This window comes from Centroberyx gerrardi, chromosome 11 (genome assembly GCF_048128805.1).
Source record: "Centroberyx gerrardi isolate f3 chromosome 11, fCenGer3.hap1.cur.20231027, whole genome shotgun sequence".
Taxonomy (NCBI): domain Eukaryota; kingdom Metazoa; phylum Chordata; class Actinopteri; order Beryciformes; family Berycidae; genus Centroberyx; species Centroberyx gerrardi.
The window spans coordinates 31,387,427-31,409,006 of NC_136007.1; the positions used below are offsets into that span (position 1 = coordinate 31,387,427).

A 21,580-nucleotide genomic window follows, 5' to 3' on the forward strand; every position below is an offset into this window, starting at 1 on the left:
CTAACAGGTTAACATGAATCCTGGTTTCTGTTGTGACATGCTAACAGGTTAACATGAATCCTGGTTTTTGATGAGGTTAACAACATGAATCCTGGTTTCTGATGTGACATGCTAACAGGTTAACAGCATGAATCCTGGTTTCTGATGTCATGAATCCTGGTTTCTGATGTGACATGCTAACAGGTTAACATGAATCCTGGTTTCTGTTGTGACATGCTAACAGGTTAACATGAATCCTGGTTTCTGATGTGACATGCTAACAGGTTAACAGCATGAATCCAGGTTTCTGATGTGACATGCTAATAGGTTAACATGAATCCTGGTTTCTGTTGTGACATGCTGATGGCAGGTTGACAACATGAATCCATCCTCCTTGGTGTCAACAGTACAAGCTACTGGTGATGTAACAGTGTGACAATTTATTCTATGCTCAGTCACATTATGCCCTTTAGTACCAATGGAGCATCATTTCAACACCACAGTGAACCTAAACATTTTTGCTGACCAGCTGCATCCATTCATGGCCATGGTCTAACCTTTTCAAATAAATCCATCCAGCACACACATTCAGTTCAACTATCCCAAGTGTCTTTGATAAGCAGAATCAGGAGATATGCATGATCTAAACTAGATATCATAACTACCATATAATGTAGGTGCATTTCCCCCATTGTGGGCAATTGTATGCTCCTGCACAACCTATTAAACAAAATGGACTAGACTGGATCCACTTGAGTACTATGCAAGCATGAATTTTATATAATAAATTTAGAAAATTAAAGACTTCTATTTGGTTCATGTCCATAATTTCCTGACAGAAGATGTGATTGAGTAAACTGACCCAAATATCTACACCAAACACCAAAATACAAGAAATCACCTTATACTTTGCAAATGCCTTCAGTTTTTATATTGACTTTGAACAGTATTTGACAGGATTTGAAAATAGCAAGTGCATCTCACAGAACAAAACTTTTCTCAAGATCAGTGCATGAGGAGAGAGAGATCATTATTTCTCTTCTTCAGTCACATTTTGTGCAGAAATCATTTGATAACTAACAAGATGCTGCAAAGCTTATCAAGAAATCATTAATTCAAATCATGACTGTTTAAGCCCCAATCTAGAATTTTTTTGTGAATCAATTAGGGGTATGTACACACATTATTGAAGAGCAAGACTTATTGATGGAAAATCTCTTTGAGACTTTCAGATCCCAGTTTGACTCAAAATACAGGTCCATTTTGCTTTAATGTCAATATAAATGTAAAAAGAATTACAACTTTTAGAACTTGTTTAGCTGCTGTATACTGTATGTCTTTGTATCAACAAATAAATGCATTACCAAGAGTGAAAAAAATGTTAATTCAATAAATGGAAAATCTTGAACAAAGGCAGTTTTCTAAAGTAATGTACTGGAACTGCAACCCTGGAGAGAAAAGACAATTTACGTTTTTCAAATTTTGAAAATGCTAAAAAATGTATGATGCTGTGAAACAAATAGAACTGTGGGCTTACATTAGTAATTAGTACTGTAGCACTGTTCCAGCAATTATACTGTGGTTGTACAATCGTTTAATGATGATATGTAAAGAACACATTTACATAAAACCATTTTACTAACACCCCATTTAGAGCACAATGTCACTGTGTCCACTGAGGCCTTACACATCTGTACCAGTACAGAAATCAAAAAGTAATCTACCCATGCATCTAAGTAGAGACACAATGATGGCAACATAAATGATATGGTGACAACTCTAAAATGCCACTAAAACAGAATGATAATTTTGCAACCATTAAATGTAACATTATGTTTATCTTCAAATGTTGATGTTAGCATTCCAAAAACTGCTGTAACAAAACAGAATATCAGATATTGTTGATGATGAGGTTTTCTTGCTCAGAAAGCCGGTAAGAGAAACTGAGTATTGGCATGTGAGTGTTTGCTTGAGTCTCAAAAAAAAAAAAGAGTGACGGTGGCATCAACGTTTCTTTCTTCTTCTTTCTTTCTTGTGTCCAAAGGGTCGGTGTTGTCGTGCATCAGGACCTGAAGACATGTACGGCCCTGACTACGTACTGCCTGCAGATGGGGCATTCATTCATGCGCTTGCCACACCTACTGCAGGTGACCATGTGACCGCATTCCAGCAGTACGCAGTCAATAGGGGAGTCCATGCAAATCCGACACAGGTTCTCATCCAGCTTCTTTGCTGCAGCAGTGTCTGAAATTGGGGAAAAAAAAAACTCCATTTAGGTCAATCTTGCTCGTCGAGTTGGAGGCCATATGTTTAAGTGGCACTAGGTACGATTTTTATGTAAAAAGCATGAGCATGCGATAGCCACCATGGCTGAACAGACAGAAGAGACAGAAGAGTACCTTCCTAAGAAAATCCTTAATCATTTCCCACATTCACATACAAACCAGTTCCTCATCACTACCTAATTGCATAAATTAGTGGATGCACAGACCGTGTGGTCGACAGGCGAGTTAAATTTACAAAGGAAATAAACAAGAAAACTTTAATTGTGGGCATTACGTTAGTTATATGAGCGTTGTTGCTTTATTACTTTATAAGTATGTATCCAGTAGATGTTACCATTCTACTATTTTGTGAAGTAGCATTCCATTTACAATTGTTCATTATCACAACCTTTCAAATTTAACTGATCTAATTACAGACACTTTATTTGAATTGAGGTGAAGGCAAATTAGCTTTGTGCATGCTCTGGAATTTGATTAGTTAAATCTGAATACCATTACATCCCCCAATTAGAAGAAGTGTGCACACTTGCACAGCTAAGGTGTCATCCTTTGTTGTTACCTTGATTTTGCTGGTTACTGTATCCAAATAAAAAAAAAAAGTCTGATTTAATTGGTTTTCATTTCACATCTAAGGTAATAAAAAAAAAAAAAAGGAGCATCTGAAAGAGTGTGTAGATTTTTGATATGCGCTGTATATGCATTGTCAACTATCCAGTTGATATTAAGTTAGTTCAATATGGGCATTTACTACTTTATTATAAGCATGTCTGTTATCACACTAGCTGTATGGCTACAGAATAGTTCACTCAATTCTATGGTGCTTGGCTGTGGTGCTATTTCTATGTAGGTATACCATCTAACTAAATTATATAAACTTTATATTGGATCATGCACTTTATTTATTCATTTATTTTCCCAACTGAATTTTATTCTGTGACTACCATCAAAAATTATGGAAAATGCAAAATATGAGTTATTAATACACAGTGTATGCATAATTTACTGTATATTCCAGTTGACAGATGTGGGCTGGAATGCCACAGTTTGACCTGCAAACCCATAATATTACAGGCAGAGGCCAACAGTGCCCCCCGGTGACAGCAGAGAAAGGATGATTCACACAGAAATGTGGATAAAGTGTCGTAGCTGTGATGTTTTTATTAAAGGAATAATTCACCCAAAAATGAAAATTCTGTCATTATCTATACACCCTCCAACCCCCCCCCCCCCAAAAAAAAAAACCCAAAACAAACCCACACTGATAGAAAGCATACAGGACACGTAAGTGAAAGGGACATCTAAAAAGTTAATGTACTGATGAGGAACACAGATGTGAACTTTTCCTGGCACCAGGATTCCCCTACATATTCAAAATATAATGTGGGAAGGTTACAGACTCTACATGACTCCACCTTGCCCCTGGTTTTTATTTATATGTAGACAGAAATGTATTACCGACACCAGATCTTGCCACTGGAGCTGTAGAAACAAATGTTATCTGTGATATCAAATGTGATATGTCACATAAGTTTGTATTTTTTTCAGCATATGTGTCACGCTATGCCCAATAGGTCTCCATGGAATGCCTCTCAACGGTCACTGACTAGAAACAGATGCAAATAAAATGGAAATTTATATTGTCATCATCAGATATGCCATAAGAGACATTACAGATTCAGTTTCATTGCAAATTGAGATGCCAATGGTCTAGGCTCCTCTCTCCTTTCCATTATTCCTGCTGGTGTCTGCAAACAGTCAGCAGAGGTACAGATTTCAGGACTCATTTTCCTCTCTTCAGAAGAAACCATTTGCTGCCATTCATTTTTGTACAGAATTAAAAACAATTTCCACAGAGTGAGATAATCCATCACAGTAAACATGAAGCCATTTGGTTTTGAAGTTTCTGTTTTACCGTTACTTTATTAAGCTGAGTATTTTCATATCAGTGCTGCATTACGTTACACTCTGTCATTCAAACTTTATTGTCACATCCATGTCTTTTTGTTTAGGTCGTCTTTATTAGCTGGGACAGCAGTTAATTTCAAGCTGGGTTTGACACCGTAAAGTTTGTATTTTTACAAACAACCAAAAATGATTGGGGAAATGTAAGCTAGACAAAGACAGTAGTAAATGGGCTACAACTTTAAATGACACTGCTATTCTCCTGTAAAAAAACGATTGCTGACACAAGGATAACACTGCCTGTGTGATATCATTGAAATAGCTAATTTAAGATAACTGTTCATAAAATAGTAACATTTGTTATGAGGGAATCATTTGTATATTTTTTAAAGATTGGCAACATGGTTGGTAACATTCTCTTATTATGGATATCTGGTGTTGGATATCCAGTGTTGCAAAATGAATATCTTCATATCGGGAGCAGTTGACTCTTGTAAGATGTTTTAAATCTAAGAAGCTCTTTGCCCCTACATTTGCTCGCTAATTCAGTGTTATATATCCATAAACTACACTTGACTAGGCAGACTTTTTTAAGGCTGACACTGATAGCTGATAGCCAGTATTTCATGCTGCTATTCAATATCTTTAAAAATTCAATATCAATATCTTTAAATTTTCATGCCAAAAAATTACAAGTATTCAGTGTCTCCCCCAGAAAAGCCTCTAAAGATGAGGTCCCAAACAACTATATTTTTTGACATATATTATTCCAGGCGTAGCTCGTCCACATTAAAATTAAAAAAGCTTTTTTGAGCACCTTTTTTTTTTTTTTTTACATTCAGGTCAATGGAGAGGGGCTGCAAGGTGAATGGAAAGCGGAAAGCTCTGGAAAGGTGCTACGCCTGATGTCTGTTTAGACAGTGTGAAAGTGTCAAGTGCTTTACAAAGTTGACAACAGTTCAACTTTTTAGTGGCGACTACATGACATGGGGGCTTTTTTGTGAGCCAACCAATCACAACAAAGAAGAAGCGGGGTTTCACAGTATGTAGGCCGCTGACAGTTAAGGACGACTAACCAGAATTGAAATGGATAAAGTACAGTTACAAATGCTGGTGTTAGTTCAGTCAGAGAAAGAAGTCCGTATCATTTATAGCACAAATGGAGCGGTGGAGGGAGTTTTTGCATTGACTTGGGTCAACAGCAGCTGTGTCATGAATGATCAGCAGATTATAAAGACCGCCTCATTGACATGTTTGAATGTGATTGGTGATTGAGAGTCAGCTGATACTGATCAGTTGATAGCATGCACGACTTCTGTGTTCTGCCTGAACTGATGTGATGCTCCACGTTAAGAGCCAGTTTTGTTTTTGTTTTCAAGACCAATGATGCCACCTAGGTGAAATGTTGGCAAGAGAATATAGGAGCAAATGGCTCGTGGCGCCCCAGCCAATTCATTGAATCAGGTGTGCAAGCAGTAGCTGGAAGGCGCCGTCGAGACACACTTCTCAACCGCAATACAGAAAGTAATAGAATATAAACAAAACAAGTGTAAAGAAAGGAGTAATTAGAGAAAAGAAGGTTTTATTTGAGTTTTGCTCCTTTGATTTAATTTGACTTGTAAAGGCCTGTTTTATTTTTATGAATGTATTGGAGTTATACTTTGTTTGGAACAAGCCAAGCCAAACCAACAAGAACACATCAAGACCAACAAACTGTGAATACCTGCGCGTTGGAACTTTACGGCGTATAGTGGCTGGTTGTAGATAAAAGAAGCCACGACACCCCATTTGTTATTCTGCGTTGAAAATGGAGAAAGTATCGGTAATAAAGTTGGTAGTAGTTGGTACTCTGATCATAAAGAGTCAGGATGTGTCGTGGGAGTTTTGACAGTTGGACATCAGTATTGTTTGGTGACAGTGGCAGCTGATCCTTACGGACAACCCACTTTTTCAAATCATGCGCACAAAATGTGGTTGAGGCAGCACTTTTTCTACAAAAAATGTAAATAGTGTGAGTGCGTTAATTCTTCTTTCAGAATGGTATTCTGCAGCAAAATACCATAGAATAAAAGGACAGAGTTAGCTTCAGGGGTTCCAAAGGAAACTATGCAGAGCCAGTAACCTCACCACAGAACCTCACACAAGGATGAAATGTAATGTTCCTTGTTCTGTGTCCACTGAACAAATTTTGCAAAAGTCAGGATAGAGGCATTGTGAAATATATTCAATGAGCAGTTCTGAACACGTTTCATTTTTTCGAAATTTAAAAAGATGCTAAAAGTGAAATTGGATCAATATGGAAAAACATGCTTGGGGGGGGGGGGGGGGGGGGGGGGTTAGGGGGCACTACCAACTAGGGGTAGAGAAGGCAATGCAGCTACTAATAATGATGCATGAGACAAAAGTACAGTACGCATTTTCAAATCCAGAATGACACAAAAACCAACCTTCACCTTGGTTCTGGAGGTCTTTGTAGTCATTGTAGAGGCGGGTGACTCTCTCCATTAGCTCCCACTTCTCGCAGCACCCCTTGAAGTTTACAAAGTTGCGGGCGAGGATTTCTTTGAGCTGGCGGACGCTCAGGCCCTCGATGTCCTCCACCCGGCTCAGATCTGACAGGGAGGCCCTTCTGCCTGGCATCAGCCCCTCATCGCTGTCTGAAGACTGTCAGGACAGGACAATGAATACAAGGGATTTGGGAAGCATCCACTTGAATTTTAAATTTGAGTTAGGTTAAGCGTTAAAGCCTAGCACAAGTGGTGCATAGTTTATATTTCTGTTCAAGTTGCCTGAACTTGGTTTGTTTTTGCTGCCAAATAAAACCCACGGACAGAACCAGAAGGCTGCCTTGCATTCCCAAGTGCTCAATAAATAAAGTTCATATTAGAAAATGGATTTGTATGCAATTTAAATGAGCAAACCATACTTTGTATTTTGGATTTTAAAAACTTTGATTTTTGGCTTGTAGTTTGTCTTTAACATTTTCTGACACTGAACTTCCCTTTGAGGCTCATTCCACTTGACATTGATCCAATCAAGTTAGCGATTTTTATGCAACATTTACCTCCCTGTCCTCTTCGTCATTGTCGTCCTCTTCCTCCTCCTCGTCCTCTTCGTCCTCTTCATTTTCACCTTCATCTGAGACCTGCGGAGATTTGTCCTGTGCTTGGGCCTCAAGTCCTGACTCATTGGTTTCTTCTGGCTGGGAGTCGGGGCTGGTCGTCTCCCCGACGGGCGGGAACTCTGGGGAGATTGGACGGTCGTTGCTGCTGTTGCTCGGGGTGTGCTGATCCAGAACCAGATCCACTAGCTCCTCCTTCTCACGACACGTTTGTGTAGGCACCTCGTGAAGGTGGAGGTAGTCGCGAAGTTCCCGCACCTAAAGTGTTTGGAGAGTCGTCTCATCAATCTAAAGCCTGGCTCATGATTCATGCAGAGATGAATGCGGCAAAGAGCGCGCGGGCAAAATGACGCAGATGCGGCTGAAACGGCTGGCCTCGTTAGTTGCGTTTGAGAGTCGTGCGTGAGGTCGATCACCAGCTGAAACTCGAAACAATGTGTACAGCATCACAGTTACGTAGATGCATATCTGTCCAGCACTGACTGACCAAAGAGGAACATTTCTTGTTTCTTTGTTGTTTGGATAGGTGGATTTTCCTACAGCGCCGCTTAAGTACTCGGGTTTGCACTTGGGTTGTCGCGATACCAAAATTTGGACTTCGATACTGATACCAGCTTAAGTATCACAATACCGGTTCTGAAACGATACCACTGCAAAAACCTAAAACATCAGGAAAAGTAATGGAATATTATATTAGATAACAGAACACGAAACTTAAAATTCTTTATAAAATTATTTAAATAACAGAAAATATTTTGACACTGTTGAAACTTAAATAATCTAAAATAGTAAAAGTATTCTGTTACAGCTGCTGAGCTATATAGCAATTGAATATGTTTTTAATTAATCAATTAAATTAAATTAATTTAGTTAATCAAAAAGTTGAAATTAAGAACTACTACTGTAGTTATATTTAATTAGTTTACTTTGTTAGTTTCCCATTTTATTCAGTAAGTCAGTCAGTCAGTCAGTCCGTTGTTTGGGGTTTAGGGCGATCTAAGCAAAGTTTTGGTCGTTACAGTACTAACAGTAAGAGTTAGTTGGTGAGCTGGTGAAGCAACCTGAAAACACACACATGCACAGGGACGATTGCCACCTGCTAAAAAAACATCTGGCACTCCCCCCCCCCCCCCCCCCATCAAGTGAGATTTCTTTCTCAATATTATGACTTAGCATCTCATAATTATTTAGTTTAGTTAATTATTAGTAACTTAGTATCTCACAATGAGATAGTGTCTCAATATTATGAGATGCTAAGTCATATTTATGAGATACTAAGTCATAATTATGAGATGCTAAGTCATATTTATGAGATACTAAGTCATAATTATGAGATGCTAAGTCATATTTATGAGATACTAAGTCATAATCATGAGATACTAAGTCATAATTATGAGATACTAAGTCATAATCATGAGATACTAAGTCATAATTATGAGATACTAAGTCATAACATTCAGAAAAAAATCTCACTTGATGGAAAAAATGATGTTTTTTTTAGCAGGTGGCGTAATCGTCCCTGCTTCCACCTTGAGACTGTGAGTGTGGGTTGTTTTGTGTGTCTGTGCATGTGTGTGTTTTCAGGTTGCTTCACCAGCTCACCAACCAACTCTTACTGTTAGTAAAAAATTTGTTTTTGTTTTTTTTGTTTTTTTTAACAGGTGGCGGAAATGGGTTTCCATGCTGAACAGTCTCACACACAACAGAACAAAAGTGACCAGCTTCTCCTATTGAAAATACCTTAAATATTTTTTTTTTTTTTTACACATTTGGAAAAGCTCCCTCGCCACCCGGACTAGGAGACTAAATGCTAACCTAAATACTACGCATGCAAAGTGCGCGCACACACACACACACACACACACACAACCTCGGTCGTGCATCCGCTCAACTCATAAAAAATCTGCATCAGACATTATTATTCTAAAAGTGTCGGTACTAAAAGCATTTAGTATGGTATCGTTTTTAAAGGCTGGGTATCGTGATACTTTTCTAGCATCGGTGTATCGTGCAACCCCAGTTTGTGCGCGATCCTCATGAAAGCATGAGCAATGCGAATGCCAAGGTATGCACAGCTGCATTCTGCATTCATACGGCGCTCATGTGCCTCACAGAAGCATGAACCAGGCGGTAGTCAAACCAACGCTGCATCCTTCTGAATGCTCGCAAAACTTTCAAACACAATACACTGTATGAGCTAGGGCCTTACAGCATACAAATTCTTAATTATCTGCTTTTGATCTCTAAACGTCCAACAGGGTAAGCTTCCAGTACAATGTACACAGTCTGACTGACTCAAAAAAAATACATGCGCACATGCAGTAATACACACATATATTTTTATCTGTACGGAAGAGGATTATGTGAAAAATGTATTTGAGTTCTAAGTTTAAACTCAGAATTCTGAGAAAAACTCTAAATTCTGAGTATAAAGTCTGAATTCTGAGATTAAAGTAAGAATTCTCAGATTAAAGTTAGAACTCAGAATTCTGACTTTAAACTACATTTTTCACATGTGACCCTAATCCTCTTCCGTATATCTGAGACAGACAACTTGATTTATTTTAAATCTGATTGGACAACAAAGAAGTAGGGAGGTGGCCCACCTTGAGCCTCATCAGCTGAGTGCGGTTAAACAGTGTACCATGGAAGCGCCGGCATGTATGGCAGAGACGAGGATGTGGCGGCTCCAGCTGTACCGAGCAGCGGCCACAGAAGTTCTTCTTGCAGTCCACACACACATGCTACACCCCAGGCAAGCACAAAACACCATGGGTTATGATAAATATTGCATACTAATACGGTACATTTTAAAAAGTAGGACACGGGCGCACAATAGCAGTAAGTGCTCGCTCAAGGGTAAGAAATTTTTAGTTGATAACAAATAAAATGACGAAATTGGGGGGAAAAAAAAAGGTACTCCTAATTATCGGGGACATGTTTTGCCCCATTTTAAATTTCACAGGCATTTTTGAACATTCAAGTAATTCCAGTAATTTCTGATCACTCAGTTGTGAATAGGATTAGGAGCTAAAATTCACCTGTCAAGACCCATTTATACAAAAAGACCTTTTGATAATTTGGCTTGCATGTTTAATACTGAACTATTATATATTTTATATATTTATATTATTTTACAGTGTTTGCTACTACGTTCTACACTCATGTCATGTAGACTCATGTTCCTTATAAAGGTCTTCTCAGATTAGCCGGTTTATTTTTTTTGGTTTATTGTTACTTTGATTCTATTCTATTTGTGCAATTCATGCAGCCATCTTTCTTGCCCTGTACATTTTTTGCAAAGATAAAACTTTTTTGTCTGTCAAATCTAATGGTGTGGTACATTAAACTATAAGGGGTTTATTAGCAAAACAAAATTAGCTGAAGTCTCGCTCAATTACAGTACAACTTTAAAAGATGAGGTTGAGTGTGCGCATTGCTTCTCATTACAGAAATGCCTTGTTTTCAAGCTGGTACATACACTGGCAAGCTGTTTTTTTTTGTAAATAAAAAAAAATCTCAAGGATTATTATAGATAGGTCACAGTGCAGACAGTTACCAGGATGACTTAGGAGGCGATCTTTTGAAAACAGCTCCAAAAATGTGGCTTAATCATTGAGTTCTTCGGAAAATCCACCTGTTAATTATTAAAGACACGGTGTATTCTCAATTATAGAATTATTGAAGTGAATAAGTCGCACACTGTTCTCTGCTTGCCAATTTTTATTTATCGCAGTCTGTTTAAAGATTTGTCAGTCTGTTCAAAAGATGACCATGATTTATTCTCCCTTGCTCTGTTCAAACAAGTGTTGAATGAGCATCATATTCATGTTAGATGCAAAAAAAAAGTTTTGTGGTTGTTTATATTTGATTTAAATTTCAGTAGCATTTCTGGTCTGGTGGTTCTTACCTTCCTTGCTCGGGTGTCAAAATGGCCTCCACAAGCCTTACACAAATGTGTGGGGCAGGTCAAGGAGGGACTGAAGCCCAGATTTGGGCCGGCTTGGTGCCATGAGCTGCCGTTTTCTTCCACTGTGGCGGTGGGGTTCAGACAGGACCAGCTATAACCGGATATTCATATGCTCCTGCCTGCGCGCACACACACACACACGTGCACACACACACACAGGCTTGTTTTATTTCACTTCTCAGACTGCAAGACTTAGATAATATTACATTAGAGAGGTTCAGGTTATTTACTGAGACAGTGAAAGAGAATTATGTACGTCATGTGGTTTAGTCACAGCATATTACTATATTCACTATTCCAACATTCTCCACATAATTCCTGCTTTCAAGAGGTTGCAAGGGCTCAGCCATGATGATCTCAAATTTTCCTTGACTCTATAGGCTAAATAGAAAAGCACACTGTCCCCATGTCACACTATGGATGGAAATGGAAATGAAATGAACCATTTCTTCATAAATTTAAGTCATTTGTTACTATAACATGTTCAGGATATACAATGCAAAAATTACAACAAAGTAAATAATGGATTGACTGTGAATACATTTAAAATGTGTGATGTAAAATTCCAAAGAACAGATTGGCCCTTGTTGCACTTATACACAGGACCAAGAACGCAGCTCCCAACACAGAAAGCCTCCCACATCCCACAGGACACTCAACAAGTTCAGGACACGTGTGTGTATGTGTGTGCGTGTGTGAGAGTTGGGTCGGTGAGTTTTTAAAGGCGATTTTAGTTACCTTCTCTGTTTTGCTGTGAGATGTTTCATTAACATCAAAAGTCTACCTCCATTCGTTTCGTAGTTTGTCAAGTGTCTAATGGTGGAAATCCCACATTCGGATCAGCACCAAAATCTAATCAATTGTTTCTTGGCCCAAGGCCTGCTGCATCTGTCCACCAAATTTCACTGAAATCCATTCAAACGTTTTTTGAAATATCCTGCTGACAGACAGACAGACTAACATAACAACCAACTGAGATGGCCACTATAGAAGACATCAGGCTCTGCCATAAAAAATCTACAGGACCATCATACAGCACCACTGACTAGCCACCTAATGTAATTGTTACATGACCATCAGCCAGCAGCACCATCCAGTAGCCACCTTATCCGAATGCTACAGTAGTTAGTTCATCCACTGACCCTGATTTGCCTGTGAGGCAGCCTTAGCATAGCTTGCTGCTTCCTCCTGCTGATGTATTTGCTCCACAACCGTCTTGGCATAATCCTCCCCTGGTAGCCATATTGACATACTGCATACAGCTTGGCTATCTCAACAGTATGGAATAAACATGGTTCATTTCTGTGTTGTTTTTGTCTGAAGGCTGGTCATTTCATCACCGACACATCTGATTGATTTTGTGCTTAGATAATGTCAGTCTGTTAGCTAACCATAGTATCTGGTCAGCTAACCCTCACCGCCCTGTTGTATCTGCACAGTAGCTAACATGACGTGGCTAGTAGCTAGCTAGTAGCTCTACTAAAGATTAGGATTACTAGCTTTGCTAAATTCGCTTGCTGGCTAGTTAGCTAGCTAACAACGCCATAAACTCCTGGCTGAGGGTTAACTGAGACGACTGTTCTCAAGCTACAACTCAAGAGTGTTTGGAAGTAGAGTCTAACCAGCCACTCAGCTTTACTGTCAAGGGCCCTTTAGCCAAGGTAACAGACCAAGCAGACCAGGGATCTGGTTTTGAAGCATTTCATTTCTGAAATAGATTATAGGCTATTCATATCGACTCTGAAACCATTGACATTCACTGTGCAATTCTTATATAGCAGGGGGCACTATATGACATGATAATAACATCACTTCTGCCAATGGCATACAGCCAGCTGAAAGTCAACTTATCATTTCATGTCACTGGAGCCATTTGAGCCAAATCAAAGTTTATAGTGTTTCATGACAACCCCAGAGAAGCACAACAAAAGCGACAATTCTTTCTTATCTTGCAATAAATGCTGTGGAGTCAACTTTGTAAGCTGTATGTTGGGCAGGGAAAATGGGAACCTATTGGCTTTGTTAAGAAGCAGCTCTAGAAAAGGAGACTGCAACAAACCCGGTCTGCAGCACTCTCTCCACACCTCCCAGGTTCAGCCTCCCAAAATGCACATATCCAATTTCATACTGAAATTGACCTACATGCAGTGTGCCAAATACTGAACAGTATGCCTTGAAATATAAGTTATCATAAACCTGTGAGTCACATATCTCCTTTGCTTTCATGTTGAGCTATTATTAATTTGTGTCTGTTACTGGTCAGATGGTTTCTAGGGGACTAGGGGAAATTTGTGTTGAATGAAAAAGGCTAACACAGCAATGCCTCATTTATTTTGTATTGTTAGTGCTATTCATTCCCATGCTATTTATGTTAGTGCTGTACTTTACTGTTACCTAAACCTAACCCTGGCAGTTGTCTAGAGCAGTGATTTTCTCAACCTTTTTCATACCAAGGACCCCTAATCTAGTCCACATTAGGGCCACGGACCCCATGAGATTTTGTCTTTCAGACCCAAATCTGAGAATAATTTTATTGTTAGATATGATTTTGTCCAGAATTCCAAGACTGTCAGTATTGTAGGTAGAGAGATAACAGTGAAACTATGACCAAAATAGTCATTCTTTGACATTTTATAATTGTGTTAGCTTCTTGTAAATTAAATAATGCTGAAGTTTAATATTCCCCAATTTGCTGGGGACCCCCCCGAACCCCCTCAAGGACCCCTGGTGGTCCCCGGACCCCACGTTGAGAACCACTGCTCTAGAGGTTCACAAAGGAGGCTTGTGACCAGAAGGTCACCAGAATGCTTTGTGTACCATCTCGAGCTGTCACATTCTTCAAAATGAATAAATTCCAGCCACTGGTACAAAAAGGAAACAGGGTTTTCACCTCCATACCATGTTGCCAAAAATCTGTGATGTATTATTGGTTGGAATTTTTATGTACAGCCACTGGTACACCAAGTAACCACTAAAATTAAGTTGTTTTCCAGGATGTTAAAGTAATGCAATTTTGACATAAAAATACAAATAAAAATGTTGGAAATTGTTGGCATTTATTGTTAAATAGGTTTACGTTATGATATGGAGAATTGGCTAACAAGGTGAAAAAGTCATTCTTAAGTGTGACTTTTACAATTACATCAAAGAGACTATTTTTCACATATATCTGTTATGTACAAAATCACTGAGTTCAGCTACAAATTATGCTAGCAACACTAGCCTTATTGTAGCGCAGTGGTTCTTAACGTGGGGTCCGGAGACCACCAGGGGTCCTTGAGAGGGTACCAGGGGGTCCGCAGCAAACAAATTGTTAAACTTCACCATGAATTTGTTTACAAGAAGTTAACACAATTAGAGAATGTAGAAGAATGACTATTTTGATCATAGTTTCTCTGTTATCTCTCTACCTACAATACAGATAGTCATGGAATTCTGGACAAAATCATATCTGACAATAAAAATATTCTCAGATTTGGGTCTGAGAAACAAAATCATATCAAATGGGGGTCTGTGGCTCTAATGTGGACTAAATTAAGGGTCCTTGATATGAAAAAGGTTGAGAATCACTGTAGTGATCCAGCTATTAGGGAAACAACTGTCCACACCAGGGATTAATCAATGCAATAGTCTTCATTGAATGAATAATGTGAATTAATAATTCAGATTGTTTCTTTTCTGGGAATTATCGACCCAGACTGAAAAAAGTTGGGTTCTTGCGGCCATTGGCTGTCAACAGTCAATCGTATTTCCACGCTCCCTTGTTTCCCTACTGATGTGATTTTGTTCTACGAACAATAGTTCCACTTGGCAAATGCAAAATGGGTGAGAAATTGATTACAGCCATTCAAAGCGTGCCAGTTCTCAACAACTTTTATCAATAAACAATGCTTGAAAAGTTGCATCCATTATTAGGGTCAATGGTAAGCTTGAAAGTAATTTTATTGAGTTTATTCTGATTTTGGATTAAAGTTTACTAGTGATTGCTAGCTAATGTTAGCTATGACAATTTAGGCCTATACAAACGACAGATTATGGCAATATGGCAATAGCCTACTAGAGCAGCAAAGATAGGCCTATATGATTTGCCTGTTCAAAACTTTTTAGCTGCACAAGGCCACAACATACTGCAATCACAGCCTCTAGCACCGCCCACAATCGGCCAGGCCCCATCTACCAGGCAAATTAATATGCTAATTAATTACAGGGATACCTTGAGGCCGTTTGCACTGTTTGGGGCCCAGCAGGTTCCAGAGGAGCACCTCCTCGGAGAGAAGCCCAGAAACCCAGGCAACGCCCCTGATAACCCCGGCTCGAGCCTGTGCAGTGCGTCCCCGAAACTCCCGAGTCGTTCATTGTTTCATCTCCAGTCTCACCTCTGCCTGGTTTACTCACCTTTTCGACGGCATGCAGGAGAAATTTTGAAAAGAGCGGTCGTTCAGTGATGCGCTAGCGACCTTACCTGCCTGACTGGTAGCATTTCCTCTCTATAATAACCATCCCGTTCTTCCCGCTTCAATTTCGCCTCAAAACCGAATCACACGGACAAACAGGAGAAGTCGAAGCCAGTATTTAGTTGCAGGTTTGGTCCACATCTGTCAATACGAGTCTGCTCCACTAGCTGTACTCTCTCCCTACGTTCCCAGCAGTGCGGCCAGCGGTCAATTGCGCTTGCGCGGAACTACAACTGTATTTCCGTTAACAGACACAAGGCAATGTCAAAGCAGCGGCATAATAAATAGTGGATTTTGGAAGATGGAAAATGGAAGAAGCAGAGTCCGAACAAACTGAAATATAGCTGAGCAATGATGAAAAAAAAACAAACCCGTCAAAACGTTCCACCAGAGCAAATGAATTAATAAGCATGATGTGGACAAGCTAGGAAACATGGTTGTGCATAACCTCTGCTCCAATGTAATCTCTGTTGTTTTTCGGGTGGAGAAATAGACTTCTGAAGCTGAATGAGATTGTTGGCAACGAGGAGACCGCCAGCAGATTGGAGGTTAAGAAAAAAAAATCCAAAATTTTCTTAAACTCTTAAAATTGTCATAATTGATGCACATAGTAACTAATTGCTCCTCCTTTTATTATTATTATTAATAATAATAATAATGTTAATAAATTGTATTTGTAAGCGCTTTACATAGTACTCAAAGACACTACAACAGCTAGGGGAAAATAAAATAAATATATAAAATATATAAAAACATTGATATAAAAGTGATGATAATAAATTAAGATGATAAAATCATGACAAGAGTGTGCATTGCAGTTCTGTAGAGGCAGTGGGAGTCAGATATTGTAGGCTTTTTTGAAAAGGTGGTTTTGTGTTTAGGGAGGGAGTTCCATAGGGTCGGGGCAGCGATGGCAAAGGTTCTGTCCCCCAAGCTGCGGTGCTTGGTCCTGGTGATGGGGGTCAGGAGGTTGGCATCAGCTGATCTGAGGTCAGGTGGCGGGTGGGGATGTGGCGATGGAGAAGGTTTGTCAGGTATGAGGGGGCGAGATTATTGAGAGCTTTGTATGTGATGAGGAGGATCTTGAAGTGGATTCGGTGCTGTATTGGGAGCCAGTGAGGGTGTTGAAGGATGGGTGTTGTGTTCTCTGGAGCGGGAGTGGGTGAGCAACCGGGCAGCTGAGTTCTGAACGTATTGTAGATTGTAGTAATATCATTCTTGCAGTAAGTAGCCTACAGTGTTTGAAAAGACCAAACAGTTTAAAACATGGTTCCCAATGGTCATGGACTTCCTTGAATATCATCAGTATACCAGGGAAAGTCAGGGAATTTGTTGTCGGAAGTCAGGTTTTTACTTGTTTAACAGATTCATTATATTAGATGGTTTTCAGTCCAACTGGAATGGAAACGAGACTGGAAAAATAACATTAACAAACCAGGAAGGAAGAACATTTTTAGGTCATGGAAGCACTCCGATTTAGTTATGGAAAGCCACAAACAAACTAAATGAAAATGTATGAGCTTATCCTGTATGAAAGAGGCTGTCTTGAAGCTGAATGCTTCAAATGGCAGGTGAGACTTATAGAGGATTCTGCATTTTATACCTGAAGGCACACTTTTGATACATTATTCTATCTGAAATTCAGCCAGCAAATTTTCAATTTGCAGAGGTATTGACGTAGTGCCAGAGGTGTGACCAAGTCAACTTTGCTCAAGTTCCAAGTCAGTCTCAAGTCTTGAGGCACAAGTCTCAAGTCAAGTCCTAAGTCTAAATGTAGATTACCAAGTCAAGTCAGAACAAATCAAGAGTCTAATATCTTAAAGAAAACTAAATATCTAGGACTTTTCAATGCAATATGGTTTTAATAGGATTATTAAAATTAAACTTGGTAAGAGCATCATGAGTTTGATTTCTATAATCAGTTTCAACTTCAGTAAATTCAATCATTCCATACAAATTCAGAAAACAGAATTTAAATTCAGTCGTCTGCTGGAACAAATCTCATCACTTTCAATCTAAGTCATTTACACAAACACAAGATCTCAAGTCAAGACTTTAGAAACCTTTTCAAGTCAAAGTCGAGTCCCAAGTCACTAGAACCCAAGTCAAGTCAAGTCTCAAGTCTTCTCTTTATGCATCAAGTCAAGTCTCAAGCAATTAAAATTGTGACTTGAGTCTGACTCGAGTCCAAGTCATGTGACTTGAGTCCCCACCTCTCAAAATCAAGATGTTTGCCCTGGAAAAGCACTGTAAATAGTGTGGATTGTTTGGTTCAGTCCAGTAAGCCTACGTTCTCACCTTTGTGCTCAATTTCAAATTTCTGGTCATATCTGATTTGTTTGGAATACTGTTCATATACAGTGTAAACATAGCTTTGGGAATTTGTTGCTGATGGGAAGTATATTATACTGCTGGTCCAGATTTAATAATAATAACTTTATTTGTATAGCACTTTTCTAAAAACAACGTTTACAAAATGCTTTACATACAGTAAAACCCAAAGAGACAGTGATATAAATGTACCACAAATAAAGAAATAAAATTGAGTTGAATAATAAAAATGAATAAAAAAAATAATAAAAAGGAATAAAGGGTAATACAGGAGATAAACATATACAGCTAGAGAACAAACAGAGATACAACTAAAAAGAGACACGCAATATATGTAGTAAAAGCAAGATAAAGTTATTGTAAGGAGGAACATGGAGATGTATTCATTCAGATCATTTGGTAAAAAAAAAAAAATCTTTGTGGTTACCACTAGATTTACCCATCAATACATAATCAGCATTTATCTCAAAAGATAATATGCTGGTTTGTTTTCCTTCATCACCAATATTTTTGCATGTCTTTACTAAGGTTCGACCAATATAGTGCCAATACTGATATTGATTTGTTAAGACTGAAGTCGTTGATAGCGATCATTGTACCTATATTCAGTATCTTTAAATTTGACCACTTTCAAGCCTAAAAATGACAGTTAGTCAGTGTTTCCTCTAGAGTGTTATTCTTGTCAGGGTGGAAAAGCCTCTGAAACAGCATGTAGACCATTGTGGGACACTAAAACTCTCCACTGAAACCCAGACTAATGAAATTCTTTTGGGTTTTAGTCATGGATCAGCTTAATCTCTGGTCGGCCTACTACTTCACAGTCTAATAACTCAATATTAAGAACTTGGACATGCATTAAGAACAGTGGGTCGAGCGAAAGTTGCTGTGGGTAAACTGCCAGTATAGGTGAGGAATAAAACTGAATAGCACTGGTTATTTAAAAAAAAACCCAGAATTGTTTATTTCGGAGCCACAAATCTTTCTAGCGCTGGCTTTCGCTTGCTACAATGTAAACAACAATATAAAAATGTCATTACAAAGTGCAAATAATAATGTAATGTCATTTTGATGACGAGCTTGTGAAATTGTGATGATCAAGCCGTCTCATTTGTGATTACTACAGCAGAATAAAATGCAGCTAATATCACGATTCGTTTTTCTGCTCCACGATACGTATTGTCACATTTTTGTATTGCAATGTATTGAATTTCAATATATTGTCCCATCCCTAATACCAAGCTAAGAGACGAGCAGATCACGATGAGATGCTGGAGATAGTCCAAAAGGGCTAATTGGGAATGTGTGGGCTAATTGGGAAATGTGAAAAATGCTATTAGGCGCTGAATACTCAGCAGTCCACCAATTCTGCATTTGGATTCAATTAACAGTGAAAATGTAAGGTATGTTTTGTTTTGGTTATGATAAACAAAATGAAAAACAAAAAACAAACCACATGCTTTGTCAGTGAAAAGCACGCTGTGTCATCGCCAACATTGACGAGACTTACAAGGTAACCAACTATTCTCCGTTACCTAATAATTAAATTATCTTTGGTTCTTCAAGTGGCCTTCTATGGATCGGTCTCCTAGAAATACAACTTGTAACTTTTGATACAGTAAGTGCCCTATACAGGGCTAACAATGGTTATGGAATTCCTGGAATATCATTCATTTTGAGTGGTGTATTCCAGACAGCCGAAAGTCAGGGAATTTTTTAAAGTCTCCGGGGAAGTCAGGGAATATTTTTGCAAACAGGTCACTTTACAGGAATCTAGCAGAATGTATTTCCCAAACTTTCTTCACACATTCATTGTATTAGACGGTTTTCAGTCCAACTGGAGTGGAAACCAGACTGAGCTAACAAGAAAAGGAAAACAGTTTTAGGTCATGGAATCGCTCCAATTTAGTTATGCAGGGATGTGATTTTTCGGGATTAATACAGAATTCTGTATTTTCGGGCCTGATATCATGACAAGATAATGTGCACATCCAAGAAGGGGGGGTGGGGGGGTTCATCAGGGTTGGTAGCTAAAGCAACGTCAAGGTCATGTCGTTGGTGAACCACAATGACCATAATTCATTGCACGTATGATGCATAATGATTCCATAAATGCAAGATACATACATCATTAATAGCGTAGTGTTTTAGGGTGCATTTTTCCTTTAAGTGCACTTAATGTTGAGCTGTTTTGGGATAGCGCTCTTGGCTTTGAACCAACCGTACAAATCCCCAGGCAGTTATTTACTCTCCAAAAAGATTTCCAACCCGGCAGAAAAGAGTTTCCATTTCTGCTGTGTTTGCTGCTGCTGATGCTGCTTTTGACTCTTTCAGAGCAATTTACCTCTCTGGAAAGACCATCAGTATGCTAGGGCTTTAAACAGCAAAGACATTTACACCACGGTAATAGAGTAATATTGTGGCTTGTGGTGGTACTGCCAGTCAAAGAATAATCTGTTAAAAAGCAATATATAAGCACCCTCATATAGTGTAAAGAAAGATATTGCTGTTGGATATGGAGGTGGGTCACGGTGCAAGTTTATAAGGTGATTCAGAGCAAAAACATAGATCTTACTGGACAATGATAATCAGGACCCGGCCTCATGATTCATAAATTTCTATTTCTGAAACAAAGGAAAATCAATTTCCTATGACATTAGCTAATTTGGGGATTTGTATAGTGGGCTCAAAGCCATTACTGTGTTAAAAATATACAGTACCCATGGTACTGTAAGGCACTTTGGATCAAAGTGTCCACCAAGTTGTATTTACATGTGTGTATCATTAGTACAGTCAGATTTTGGAACTCCAACACCTTGCTGCATAAATTTACATATTAATGAGGAAAAACCTGATTTTCTAGTAGTTTTGAAACTACTATGCTCCTTAAGGGTTTAAGATATAGAATTCATATTAATACCAGTCATGTGTTATGTGAAGACAAGTGTGTGGACGTAGAAATATTTACTAATTAATGCATTAATTAGCTTAGCATAATTGGTTATGTTTATCTCAAGTGCCTCTTCCTTCATCATGCAATGACAGGTTTCTTTGTGCTCCATGTCCACTCTTAGATTAATACAGGATAGTAGTGCAATATGCATCCTATCTGCTTTACTAAGCAACACAACAGGGTTTAATAGTACAGGAGGCATCAACTGGACTTCATCTCCCTTAACAATTCATTTCCTAGTGTCCTTTTTCTTACCCTGTCCATTTATAGTTTGGGAATTTTCATTCACTATGTTCAGTCAGAAATGGGCTGGTTTTGACAGCTGTGTTTCTTTATTTTGGTTGTTAAATTGTTCTTTAATTTAATTTAATTTAATTCCAATTTCCTATTAAAAAGTCTTAAAGGTGTTAAATTAGCTAATATCTTCGCCTCTTGTGTCTGTCAGGAGATCAGGAGGCATAAACTGGCTGCAGATGGCACGTCTGCTGGCTCCACTCTGCAGCAAGACAGCGCCCCCTAATGCCAGCTAACGAATTAATTCCATTAGTAACATGACTTGTTAACTACTGTAGAACCCAGTATCTCCAA

At 38.7% G+C, this 21,580-nt stretch overlaps 2 protein-coding genes across 2 annotated transcripts in view; one reads left to right on the plus strand and one right to left on the minus strand.

Annotated features, from left to right (window-relative positions):
- Positions 1-21,580, plus strand: part of kcnj15 (potassium inwardly rectifying channel subfamily J member 15) — a 327,817-nt gene that overhangs the window by 283,133 nt on the left and 23,104 nt on the right. The gene's annotated exons all lie outside the window — the stretch shown is intronic.
- On the minus strand, positions 1,314-11,362 carry LOC139932991 (E3 ubiquitin-protein ligase rififylin-like; the record flags this gene model as incomplete). The annotated part of the gene is made up of 5 exons (XM_071926975.2): positions 1,314-2,223; positions 6,614-6,830; positions 7,231-7,545; positions 9,894-10,031; positions 11,198-11,362. Coding segments are annotated over 5 exons (1,017 nt in total), but the record flags the coding sequence as incomplete, so codon positions are not given.